Source organism: Homarus americanus, unplaced genomic scaffold (genome assembly GCF_018991925.1).
Source record: "Homarus americanus isolate GMGI-L3 unplaced genomic scaffold, GMGI_Hamer_2.0 scaffold33468, whole genome shotgun sequence".
Taxonomy (NCBI): Eukaryota; Metazoa; Arthropoda; class Malacostraca; order Decapoda; family Nephropidae; genus Homarus; species Homarus americanus.
Genome location: NW_024714177.1, coordinates 2,134,341 through 2,148,350, shown reverse-complemented (window position 1 = coordinate 2,148,350; position 14,010 = coordinate 2,134,341). Strand labels below are relative to the sequence as shown.

The following is a 14,010-nucleotide window of genomic DNA, read 5'->3' as shown; positions in this document are numbered from 1 at the left end:
TCGGTGTTAGGTTTAGTTGAGGGAGAGGGAGGGGACGAGAGGAGGAAGGAGGGGGAGGGGGGAGGGGGAAGGAGGGGAGGGAGAGGGAGGGGGCGAAGGTGCGTGTCGTGTTGTGTAGTTTTAATGCGATTTTGGTGTCTGTGTCTGTCTGTGTGTTATAATAATAATAATAATTAACGATTTATTGATATAACATGGCTGCCAAAACGCTGAAAATATACAATAAACAGAGATGATAACAGTTACAGGTACAAAAGGGAATAAAAAAATATGAATATATACAAATTAACTAGAGCTCAGGTAGTCGGGGAGCCAGTCTCATAAATTGTCTTGTAACCTGATGCTGGCGCCTTCATACCTAGTTGCTAAGGGCAGTGCTGGCTGGACCTCTCTCTCTCTCTCTCTCTCTCTCTCTCTCTCTCTCTCTCTTCGGGGTTGTCATCGTCTGTACTTGCTTATCTCACCCATCACGAGGTCCTAGCAGGCTCCTTCAGCTCACACGGGGTCACGGAGAGAGTTGGTGTTGGTAGGGAGGAGGCCCTGGCAGTTGCAGCCATGGTCAAAAATTACCTCGGCCGCGTCAGTAGAGGAACACCCAGTTCGTCTTCAGTCCATGGAAACTTTATGCTTCTGTGTGTGTGTGTGTGTGTGTGTGTGTGTGTGTGTGTGTAATTATAAAGACAAGACAAATGCGTCACTTGAGACAGGAGTGTTATGTCAGGAGAACATGTCCAAGCTGTGTCACCTCCCCCCCCACACACACACACACACACACACACTACCCCAAATATTTTCGAGGTACTCTGGCCATTCATCAATACATTATTCTTAAAAAATAAAAATAAAAATCATTTTTTCTTACGATTACAAGTGACATTTATTGATAACTGATAACATTTCAAACGCTGTGATAATTTTAGTTTTTTACATTTTACAAAATCGTGATGAAGTTTGGGTAAAAAGTACTTACTTAAAATACTTGTCGTAGAAGTTTATTATTTGTTATGTAGACTCGATGTCAGTATTGTCAGCTATCGTCCTTTTCACTGTATTAACGCTATATCGTCCGTATTATTACAGTATTATATTGTCCGTATTACAGCGTTATATCGTCCGTATTATTACAGTATTATATCGTCCGTATTACAGCGTTATATCGTCCGTATTATTACAGTATTATATCGTCCGTATTACAGCGTTATATCGTACGTATTATCACATCGTAAATATGTTAAAATTATTCAGGTAAAGTTAAAAGTTAATAGTCAGTGTTTAATTCTCGTAATGTCCTTAAAGTTAACATTTTAATTGGATTTTACAAGTGTAGCACTAAATAGGGTTAGTTGGTCCCATTACCACTTACTACGCTACTAAGGCTTATGTTAAATACGGATATAATATGTAATTGGAATTTAAACAAATTAGCAATCTTGTAATTATTATTATTGTTATTATTATCATTAGTAGTAGTAGTACACACACACACACACGCACACACACACACACACACACACACACACACACACCTGAGATAAATGTTACCTGTCCTCACTTCACCTGTCATCCTGTTAATTACTTGTTGCTATTTTCATATTGACAACCGATTGCAGAGGGAGCAGGTCATTGGTCAGGTAGGTCATTGATTAGGCAGGTCAGAAGTCAGCCAGGTTATTGGTCAATCAGGAAACAGGTAGAGTTATTGGTCAGCCAGGTCAGGGGGTAAGTCAGGGTCAGGTCAGCCAGGGTCAGGTCAGCCAGGGTCAGGTCAGCCAGGTCAGGGGGTAAGTCAGGATGGTGATGAAGTTACAAGGTTCAGTAGGTGGTGGGCGGAGGTCATGTCAGGTTGAGTTTATTATGAGTTGTAAATACATAAGTCTTATTTATCGTATCACCTGTAGAATACACACCCTAGCTTATTTCACCTGAAGATTAGACACCCTAACCTAAAACTAACCTGTCCTAACGTAACCTAACCTATTCTAAACCAATGCTAACCTAACCTAACCTAACCTCACCTGCTTTAATAATTTGGACGAAAATCTGTTCACCAAAATCAAATTCTTTCTCAAAACTCATTTATTTTTGTAATTAATCTTCCATTCCATTTTTTTTTATTTACTTGTGTTTATAAAAAATTTTCTTCCATTACTGTGAGTTAATTAAGTTGACCTTGTTCTGTACCTGTTAGCTTTCAGGTGTGGAGTGGGAGGAGGGGTGTGGAGTGGTGATGTGGAGATGGGAGGGGAGAAGAGGAGGAGGAGGAAAAGTAGAGGTAAATGAGAAAAGGAAATAGAGGGTGAAAGAGGAAGTGGGGTGGAGAGGAGGAAGAGTAATGCAGAAGGAGAGATAGCCGAGAGACAGAGATAAAGAGAGAGATAAGAGAGACGCCATACCTACTGTACTATTACATGTCAGTTAGCAGGCAATCGTCAGGAACATGGTGGTGGGAGTGTTATGGTCACGAGTTGTCAGCGTGTGTCAGTCAGGGATTAACAGCTGACAGGTCACGGCGAGGTCAAACTCTCTCTCCATCACCGTCCCGAAGAAACTAGGTCATTCACTAGAGATTATAGGAATTAGTCATAGAGTTTATTATAATCTTCACTACAAGGAAGGAATATTGTTACGATTCTTTAGTCTATAGTGAACTTGAGGTCAATGTGAACTTGTTATAAAGGTCAATGTGAACTTGTTACAAAGGTCAATGTGAACTTGTTATAAAGGTCACTCGGTCAAAGGCTGCGTGTGTTGTTGGTTTGATATCTACGGGGGTAGGGGGAGAGGAATCCAGGTCAGCGAAGAGTCAAGCTGTGGAAGCGTGTGGTCAGGTCAGGTCACGCTAGGTAAAGATTATGTGTGACTAGACGTTTGTAAATAAAAGACACGAAGGAAATCAGATTAAAATATTCCAAATACTTCTTACAGGATAGTCAAGGCTATAACAAATCCCTAGGAATAAAAATGAATATTAATCAACAAATAAGACTAAAAGAGTTGTTGTTGTCGCGTCTATTCACCTTTTAAGTCTACACTCAACTTAAATATTTACCTCTAACATTAAAAAAAAGACTTGTGAAGACTTTGAAAATTTACTCTTAGTTTTTCCTCTTCGTCTTGGGTAATGACTTGGTGAGGTGAAATAAAGTGTAAATTAACGACATAAATACAAACAAGTGTAAATTACAATATAAACTCAGATATTCATTTAATAACTTTTACAACTATCACCCTGTAAAGTGTAAATTACCGAGATATTTACAAACTTCAAGTGTAAATTACAATATGATGAAGAAGCTTGAATATTTAATTAGTAAGTTTGGGGACCTTTGATGTATAGGAGCGTCAGGTGTTAATACGTTCTGGGTTTGTTTATAAAGTGACATATAATATGTTTTTGTTCTGTGAAGAGCCTGAGGAGTTTCTAATGACTTGAGCTGGGGAGAGGGAGGGGGTGTGAGAGGGAAGGTTGGAGGAGGTGGAAGAAGAGCTGGGAAGGAAGGAAGATGGGTGGAGAAAGGAAGGGAAGTGAGGAAGAGTAGGAGGGTGGGAAGAGAGAGGGGTGGAGGGACAGATGGAGGGTTTGAAGAAAGGAATAAAGGAGGGGAAGGAAGATAGGAAGGAGAGACAGAGAAGGGAGGAAGATAACGAGGATAAGAGAGAGGGAGAGAGCAAAGGTGAGAGGAGAAAGGAAGGAAGGAAGGAGATAGCAAGGAGAGAGGGACGAAGGGAAGTTACACCATTCGTTTATTGATAAGTCATGAGGTGGACTTGACTGGGCTCATTGATTCACAGTGACGAGGGGCACCGAGATGTGTGTGTGTGTGTGTGTGTGTGGCTCGAGGGTGCTACCACACTGTTGACAAGTAACTACCTGTACAGAGGCTCTTTGAATGTATATACCTGACTAGTGTGGACTCTGTTTAACACGACCTACAAGATTACGTTATTATTGTTATTATTATTATTGTTGTTGGTACAAAAAAGACTTAAAAATCCTCGTTCACGGACACTAACCACCCCCCCCCTCCCTCCCCCTACAGTGGCTTGTTCTACGGTGACAGTGTCGAGGTGTCAGGCGGCACTGAGGACGTTGGTTCAGTTCCCATGGTTTAGGCCAACTTGTCTCTGTAAGGAGCCAAGACTCGACCCACAGTGTAACGCCTTCAGGGACCTCGTCTTCGACCACCCCTGCGTCTTCGTCACCAGGAGAGGTAAGGTGTGTGTGTGTGTGTGTGTGTCAGCAAAATGGTAAGATAGAGAGGTTTATTGTCTTAAGTTAGAGGATTAAAGAATACCAAGATAAAGAGAAAATGAGAGACGAGGGAAAGACACACACGCCAAGAGATAAGACACACACACACACACACACAGATCAACTGAGAGAGAGAGAGAGAGGGGGGGTTGAGCTAGATCACTTACTGTAATAGTTCGGTGATGTGAAATCAATAGCATCCATAAACCCGTTTAGTGGTGTATAAAACATGAATGGAATGATGGCAGATTATACGCAGCAGGGCGTATAAACTGTATAGAGTATTATTTATTACACATCCGCCTGGGAACTCTCACCTGTCTCTTGTTAATTACGAGAGACAGGTGCCTAGATGATAATTAAACAGGTGATCAACACGACACACCCCACAGCCTGACTTACAACTTTGACCCCCCCCCCCTCACCTTTGAGCTCTGACCTCCTTAAACATCACATTCGCCAGGGTCAAAGGTCACCACAGAGCTCCACTTATATCATGGGTTTAAGGTACGTCTGGCTGTCTGTTTAAGCCCTCATATATATAAACAAATATATATATATTATTTGTTTTGTGCAGAGATATATTACCTGACGACATAATCCCCCTGATACTCATTTCATTTAATACGGTTGAGCACACCCTGTTGTGGTAATTCTCTCTCTCTCTCTCTCTCTCTCTCTCTCTCTCTCTCTCTCTCTCAGTTGCCACTTGGTTGAGAGGTTATGGAAGAGAGCACTAACATCGAAGTTTCCTAAACACCAAACTACATGTCATTCACTGGCAATTTTCACCATAAAACATTTTCGTAAGCTGGAATAAAGTTGTCAGTAAAAGTTTCTTCAGTGATCGACAGCAGCGACACCAGTCTATTATTGTGAAGTCTGCTTGACTGTCTGCTGGGGACTGGGAAAACACATTTGCCTCCTACCGCAGATTTGGCCATTAATATTATACAAAATAGACTTGGTTATATGTGAAGCAAGTTGGTCTAATCACCTTGTGGTAACCTGGCAGGCGATAAGGATTGACTCGTTGCAGGTGACTCAAGATAACGTATACTACTCCCTGCGCCATCGCCCCCTCAGAGGGCCTCAACACAGCTGGCCAGGGAAAGTACAACACTGGTTGGTAAAGTGAGTGGCCCAATAAGTCAGCTTTATCATGGGTGTTGGATTGAGCGGCTCCATCTTGTCGTCCCGGTGATAGAGTTGTGTTGTCTGGAGACCAACATTGACGCTCTTTTAATAATCCAATTATCTGGGAGCCGACTCGTCCTCAGGTCCAGTTTATCTTGTTTTGTTTTGTGTGGGTTTTTTTTCACGTACGAGAAATGGTTTGATGCTGTACTTGTGTGTGGATGCCTGGATGGTTACCTCATAATCCTCGTCTGGTCATTTTATGTAATATCAGTTAACTCTCAGCGTCGATTACTAAATAAATTCTCATCTGGGGGATATATTTCACCTGAAGCTCCCGGGTATGACTGTGTAGGTTCTTGACATGAGGATTGGCGGTAAACTGAGTGAAGGGCTGGTCATTCAACACTATTTCTCTACCATGCTCACCAGGGATTCCTTCAACACAACAGGTGAAATGTTATGTTTTATAATAATACATGTGGGTGTGTGGAGCTGACATCCTCAGGTGACTACGACCTCAGACAAGTCAGTTACATCCGGGTGGAGGAGAGACGTGGATGGCCTGGGGCGTCCATAAGTTCCCCTGACGAAGGTGGAGCGGCGTAAACAATTACGATTTTGCGGTCGTGTTGAATTACCAAACAGTCAATGTTGTGGGTCCACACCCTGCCTCTGTGGTGTGTTTACTGACCACATCCTGCCTCTGTGGTGTGTTCACTAACCACACCCTGCCTCTGTGGTGTCTTCACTAACCACACCCTGCCACTGTGGTGTCTTCACTAACCACACCCTGCCACTGTGGTGTGTTCACTAACCACACCCTGCCACTGTGGTGTGTTCACTAACCACACCCTGCCACTGTGGTGTCTTCACTAACCACACCCTGCCACTGTGGTGTCTTCACTAACCACACCCTGCCACTGTGGTGTCTTCACTAACCACACCCTGCCACTGTGGTGTGTTCACTAACCACACCCTGCCACTGTGGTGTGTTCACTAACCACACCCTGCCACTGTGGTGTCTTCACTAACCACACCCTGCCACTGTGGTGTCTTCACTAACCACACCCTGCCACTGTGGTGTGTTCACTCACCACACTCTGCTGGCCACACTAATACTGAGTCACTTGGGCTTAATATCAGAGCCTTCTGAGGATAGTTTCCTAATGACGAAGAACCACAAGACCGAGAGAACGACCTGAGCGTGTACAGACTCACGGCACCTCCCCCGCCTTCCACAGGAGCTGGCAGAGTCTTAGCGTCGAGTTGTTGTCTAATGCTACGACTGCACTGAATACTGATGCGCTCTCTCTCTCTCTCTCTCTCTCTCTCTCTCTCTCTCTCTCTCTCACCTTGAAAATGAAAGGTATTCTCGGACTGGCTGTGTGCATGAAGAATAACGCCAGGTCAGTATCCCCTCTGGCCGGCCTGAGAGTGAACTTTGCCTAAATGACTTGATTCATTGAGTCAACAAGCACTATACCCACGCTATCTGTCTGTCTGGTCCAGGGGGGAGGTGTTAAAGGTTAAGATACAGTGTTACAGGCCAGAATACAGTGTTGCAGGTCAAGATTGCTACAGGCTAAAGAGAGAAAGAGACAGACAGACAGACAAACAGACAGACACAGATTTAAAATAAACGTCTCAATATACAATTACCTAACTTGACACTCACTACAGATACACTTGACAGCAGAACAAGATAAAAGAGATACTCAGTTCACAAGTTCATAATGCCGCACTAGTGTGATGTGCCTTGTGTGTTTACCTCATCAGAAGTAGACATGCATCCACTCCGGTTCATTCCTACCTGTGGAGAGGCTGCGGACATCTGCCGAGACAACCCTTGGTGTAAACAGAGGCTTGACATGTTCCGTAGTACCTGCAAGTTCCGTGAGAGACATTGCCTTAATCCAGACAGGTGAGTGATATGTTCCGTGTTACCTGGAATACGGTACTTGTGAGGTAAAGACAGTTATTATGCCAATGAAAGTAACATTGTTAAATTATCTGTCTATACCAATATAATAAGTTTTGTCGGCACCTTTGAGGGCGTTGTAAGGCTAGAGACTTTGTGTGTGTGATAAAGACCCTCTTCTCTACCCCGCCTGGCAGGGAGGACTGTATGAAGTCGTGGCTGCAGCTGAGAGAGACGCCGCTACTGGGATGTATCTGTCCTGACGATCACGACAAGAAGTGTTCCCGCCTCTACTCCCTGGTGAACGAGAACCCGTGTGTGGGTGAGTCGCCTCCTCCTGTTATCACACATCTTACTCTCTCCTCTCTTACTCTCTCCTTCTCTCTTACTCTCCTCACCTCCTTACTCTCTCACTCTCCTCATTCTCTCCCTCTCCTCACTTCCTCACTCTCTTACTCTATCTCCTTCAAGCAACAGAGCTTCATTTACAAATTATTTCCCATATTCATCTCATTATTATTCCAACCTATTAATTATTTACCTGTCCCCCCCCCCATACAGGTGAGAACAACACTGCCATAACAAATCATCAATTACCCTCAAGTTATATCTCTTAATCATTAACTGACTCATGTAGTAACTTTAACCCAATCAGGAATATATATTTTATTACTTAATATAATTCGCAGTAATAATTTATACTATTTTTATATATTTTTTTATTTTTATTTTGTATTTACGTTTTTTTTTCCAGAATTTAGATTTAGATTATGTTAAGTGATCCACAGAACGTCTCAGATATTTGTAAGTAGTGGTTCGTGTTACTTATGAATGGTTCCTGGTGGTTCGTGTTACTTATGAATGATTCCTGGTGGTTCGTGTTACTTATGAATGGTTCCTGATGGTTCGTGTTACTTATGAATGATTCCTGGTGGTTCGTGTTACTTATGAATAGTTCCTGGTAGCTCCTGTAATCACCACTGCAACACATAACAGTTAACAATCACTAGATCTAACTGTAATAACTGGTTTTTTTAAAGAATGTAGACGGTAATGATTTATCTCTTAGTTAACTCGTATATTTTCTGAACTAACTGTGGTGACGTCGCTTCTCCCATTTTTTGAAGACTAACTCGTGAGTCTGACAAGTTCTGTATTTACACAACTAACGAGAAAAGTCGAAAGAATGTGAAAAAGAATCTGAGTTAACTTTCCATTTTGCATAATTGTTCTTACTTTTTTTCTTCTTAATTCAACGTATAAACTGATGAGAAATAAACCAATATGCTAATGACCATGGTAAGAAGTGAGTCTCAGGGCTTATAGATGGGTAGGCTGCCTTTCTCATCCAAGGCAGGAGGAATACTGGCAGTGTTTGTTATTATTGTAGCTTTTTAAAGGGTAGGAGACTGTAGGGACCTCAGGGAGCCTCACGATAAAGACTCAGAGTAAACAGTGTGTGACCTCACCATAACACAATAAGAACTCTGAGTTACCTGATCGTTTTAATTACCTCCATGTGTGTGTGTGTGTGTGTGTGTGTGTGTGTGTGTGTGTGTGTGTGTGTGTGTGTGTGCCACCAGGGAGTACCGTGTGCGTGAGTGTGTGTGTGTACCACTTAAGAGTGATACGTGTAAGTACCACTTGTGAGTGACGTGTTAGTGACGTGTGGGTGTCACCTTACAGGGGAGAGTTATCAGGGGCGCGTGGCACTTATGTCTCGGGTGAGTGCCGCCCTGAGCACTCAGCTCACCCGGCCGGTGCCAGTGCCAACAGGGGCTGCCACGCTCCTCATCATCTCCTCCTCCCACGCTGATCCTCTCTACCCCCTCTCCACCATCCACCACTACCTCCAGCACCTCCCGGCCTCCAGTACGTGCCTCCACAGTTCCGCCCGTCACATGCGTAAATCTGACCTGTATAATACTCACATCTGTTGCCACACCTGTCTCAAGTGCACCTCACATCTGTTGCCACACCTGTCTCAAGTGCACCTCACACCTGTTGCCACACCTGTCTCAAGTGCACCTTACACCTGGCTTCTATATATAACTAACACACAACGCAGTACTAAAATAAAACATTCTCCTAAGTTTGTCGTCTATCTCGAGGCAACAGTTCCACCCAACCAAGTTAGCAGCGTCACCCCCTTCCTGACTCACCGCCTTGTTACAAGAGTGGTCCAGCTTCCCCACACCAACACCACTCTACTCAATATAACAACAACTAACCACAACAAAACAACTAATTTAGATTTTCCATTTTTAACGCTTTGTTGACCTCAGCACAGCGCAGCACATTTTATTTTGAGGAACGCCATTGGAAAGCACTTTGCATGACTAACTTTCTGCACCTCCTCTTGGCACCACTATTGGCACCTTCCCTCATTCCTTCAGCACCAATTGTGTGGCACCTATCCTCACCGTCGGCACTCTATTATGGCACCTAAACCTCTCGCAACTACCCTATCTCTCCAGCACCAGTTGGCACCTATCCTCACCGTCACCGCACCAGTTCTCTCTCTCTCTCTCTCACCAGCACCGCTCAGAGATTATATAGCTTGTGTTTGTGTCTGTAGTAAGGCGTCGTCCACTATGGCAGTCTCAGAGATTCGTATGTTCAATTATTAAGGAAAATACAAAAAGATACAGCTGAAATAACAATAAAATTACATTGAAATTATTGTAAGTATCTGTGTTCTTTTATTCCCAGTTTTAAAAGGAAGAAAATTAACTTAAGAATCTGTGAGATGTAAAGTCTGACAGCCAGCACAGGTGGTCGAGTTGATTTAATTTTTCGTGTAGTTCTTTGCAGCGCGGCGCTTGTGTTGACATTGTTGAGAATTTTAATTACTCGCTATTTCAGAAAGTAATTAGCTCCGTTCTGAATAATAAAAAAATATCTCAAAACTAAAATTGATAATAAGAAATGAAGGTAAATTTGATGTTAAAATTAAACATATTATTGTTACTTTAAAATCATCAATCATCAGAACTTCAAATATTCTTAGTGGGAAAAAAATTAATAACGTGAAACAATAGAGCATGAGCGGGACACTATTGCATTCTAGATTCATAAAGTAAACTCTAATTAAAGCGGTCTACGTCATCATTTACATAAACAAGATGAAACAACTCCCAACACATTTTAGTATGAAAAAAAAACATATAACGTATATTTTGGTTTCGCCTTGGTACAGTATTACCAAAAGTTTGTTTACATAATACAGTATAACGCATAAAGAAATGCTAACGGTGCTTTATAATTGGTATCTGTTGTATAATGTGGAACTGATGACTATATTTAGACTAGACGGCTCATATTATCAGGTTATATAATTTATAATTTTGAGATGATTATTATGTGAATTATCCATTATTATGTGAGGATAGTTTTATGAGTGGTTCAGCTTACAGACAGGTGAGTGTGAGGGCAGCACGGGGTTGACGGCATGGCTGGGCATGTTGGGAGGGAGGGAAGCACAGTGTACAGCTTGAAGCACATTAGCACTTAACCAACCTGGGTGATGTACTGTATTGTAAGCGATGTACCAACACAGCCGCTCCCTTACTAGTGTACAGTACAGAGTGATGTTACTTACACTGCTAAATTAATGTTTCCTCTAATTAAATATATTCTAATATTAATTCATTCACTTATTATTAATTATATTGATAGAATTTGGGAATATTGAACACAAAATATCCAAATTAAAATGAGAAAAAAAATCCAACATCTCTTAATCGAGTTGTTCCATTTCCCTCTCTGATGGCATTGTTGTTGTTCCTCTTCCCCCGCCGGTGACGCTGTAAACAGAGGCAGACCACAACGTGTCTCTGGAGCAGCTGAAGCACGTGGCCAGTACCTGTCACTCCGCCCTCGAGGACTGTGTGGCTGAGTCTGGCTGTCGAAGGTAACTAACACCCGTTGATTGTTATGGTTGTGTGTGTGTGTGTGTCCCAGCGTCAGATACTTTGGAAATAAATTATCTACAAAATATATCTACTATCTATACAGCTTAGTCACTCCTCTTACACACTGATCAACTCCCTCTCTCTGGCAGCCACCTGGAGTTGGTGAGTAGCCAGTGTGACTTCGCCTACTGCCACAAGGACGCCTGCAGGAGCTCCATCCAGGACATCTACAAGTACCTGATGGAGAACAACCAAGACCTCGCCCTTAAGATCGCCCTCTGCGTCTGTAGGTCAGTCTCTCACCATTTCACTCTCATGTAGTGTTCCAGGGAGGAGAAATATGACGCCATCTTTACCTGCAAGTCTAAAAGTTTCCATCACCTTCAGATGTCTCTTAGTTTAGACTCACGGTGAAGTACAATTATCAGGGATGTGTAAAATAAGGAAGATTGTTTAGCCGGCAGAAGGGATGTGCAACTCCTTCAAGATGTGTTCGACGAGACCCAAGCACCTCACCACCATCAGGTCTACGTCATCTGGTGTTTGCTGGGCTTTTATTGTTAGGTTTTCACAATTTCTCTTTGGATGCCGCCGCTGCTGCTGAAACTTTCTCCAATACAAAGTTAAACAATCTTGTCTTGGTCTGTTGCCAGTGTTGTAATATTTTCTTTTATTGTTTCCTAATTGCACACAGAAAGTTGGGGCCTGGCGAGTGGGTACAACGCTCACCTTCTGTTCTGGGGGTCGCTTCCTGGTGTCCTGATGGCTTAGTTGTTATCACAGTTGTTTGTTATGTGTTTTCATTGCCCAGGTTATAAATTCTTCTAGTAGGTTTCACAGTGGTGTTCTCTGTACTTTATCAAACGTCTCTTTACAATTAACGAGAAGCTGTCATGATTCTTTGTTATGTCTCCACTAACCTTCCGTGAGTGGTTATTTATTAAATATGACCAAGTTCCTCTTTCTAAAGCCACAGTAATGGTCGCCCACTTTCCTCGGCAGATACTTGTTGTCTTCTCGGGAGAAATATGGTAAGTTTTCCTGGGAAGTTTTTAATAGAGCGACGCCTCAGTGGTTGACGCAGCTCTTGTTGTGTGAAGTGACATTATTATGTCTCAGCCTCCGACCATCACGGATATCTTCCTCCTCGTACAGCCGTGATGACGTCGTAAATTATTCGCTGCAGATGTTGTTCCCGGTGTGGGAGCAGCGCCGCGGGGGGAGGTTGTCACGACTTGTGGCTTTGTTGTTCTGTACGCCTTTATTACTGGTCTTGCTGAGGCTAATGTTGCTTCTGGAACATTTACTTTAAATTTTTCTTAAACGATTCTTTTGTTTTGTTTCCAGGTTCACGTCTGTTTAACTCACCACAATATTCTTGACAATTTCGCCCACCCTCTTCTGTAGTGTTCGTGTAATCGTCTCGTATTTTTACAACTGAGATCCTTGTATGATTTTCATTTCCATGTTCTGAGTTTTAATGGAGTCATCTGGTGGGTGTGTCCCTAACGCGCCGCGCGGGTGTGTCACTGAGGCGGGAAGTTGTCTGCAACACTCGGGGCCTGATGCCATTACCCCCGGGTTCGACTCAAACTGCTCTGATAACTGTAACTTTCCTCTCTGTGGTCTACCCTATCTTGCTGGGTATTTCACGATACACTGACAGCGCTCGTGTACCCCATCCCGTCACCTGGGAGCGCTGCCTGGGACGAGTTTTGCATTGTGTTATAACCACTAATGAGTTGGTAGTCAAAAATTGCGAACATGATACTGAGTGAAGCACACCACCATCACCACCACTACCACCATAACCACCACTACCACCATAACCACAACCACCACCAATACCACCATCACCACAACCAACACTACCACCATAACCACACTACTGCTGTCACGCGAGGTAGAGTGAGCGTCATTGGTGGTTGTGAGTGAGGCAGCCGCAGCCATCGTCCTCTGCCAGGGAGGCGCCCGGCCCTACAGACTGCCGCTACTTACGAGGGTCTTAAGCTGGTAAATAAACAAACTTTTCTCATTCTCTGGAGAAGGTTTGCTGAAAGAGTTTTCCAGGAAAGTTACGGTCCTTTCTGGCGAGCTTGGGTTGTGTAGTGCAATTTTTTATCACTCTTGTCTAATGTAAACATGGCAGTTTTCTCGGCGTGTATCACATTCCTCTGCCACGTTAAGTAATAAATGTTATTGAATACACTCTCGCCCCTCGCTCCCTGGTGTTGTGTGAGTCTCTCTGTCTACTATCAACACACAGTCTGCTTTGATCGTCATGTTGGAGATAAATTAGTTTCGTCTTTTTACTTAATTGTTTTCCTTACCTCCAGTTAATTGGAATTCCAGCATAATTTTTCTGAAAGTTAATCTGCACGACGTAAGACTAAAGAAGGGGGATAGTGCATAGACTGAAGGAAGACCTATTATTATGATTATTATTATTAGTGTTATTATTATTATTATTATTTTTAGTAGTAGTAGTAGTAGTAGTAATAGTAGTAGTAGTAGTAGTAGTATTGTTAGTGTTATTATTATTATTATTATTATTATTATTATTAGTGTTATTATTATTATAGGAACGACAGTGAGAGGAGTCAGGCACGATGTATGCGCGGGCAGCGACGTCTTCATCCGCCCTGTGCGCTGATGACAGACTCCATGACAGATAACCAGTGTCACAACCTCGGCCGTGACTGTCGTAGTGACCGTGTCTGCAGGTAAGACACAACTACAAGAGACACTAGCAATTTTGAAAGTCTCAACATCATAATACAAGCTGA

General features: G+C 42.9%; 1 protein-coding gene across 1 annotated transcript in view; it reads left to right on the top strand.

Moving 5' to 3' along the window:
* Positions 1 to 14,010, top strand: part of LOC121875950 — a 52,914-nt gene that overhangs the window by 31,065 nt on the left and 7,839 nt on the right. Inside the window, 8 exon segments of the mRNA XM_042380750.1 lie at positions 4,041 to 4,211; positions 7,169 to 7,313; positions 7,508 to 7,632; positions 8,997 to 9,487; positions 9,788 to 9,923; positions 11,127 to 11,223; positions 11,374 to 11,514; positions 13,807 to 13,947. Coding sequence (XP_042236684.1) covers positions 4,041 to 4,211; positions 7,169 to 7,313; positions 7,508 to 7,632; positions 8,997 to 9,487; positions 9,788 to 9,923; positions 11,127 to 11,223; positions 11,374 to 11,514; positions 13,807 to 13,947 — 1,447 coding nt within the window.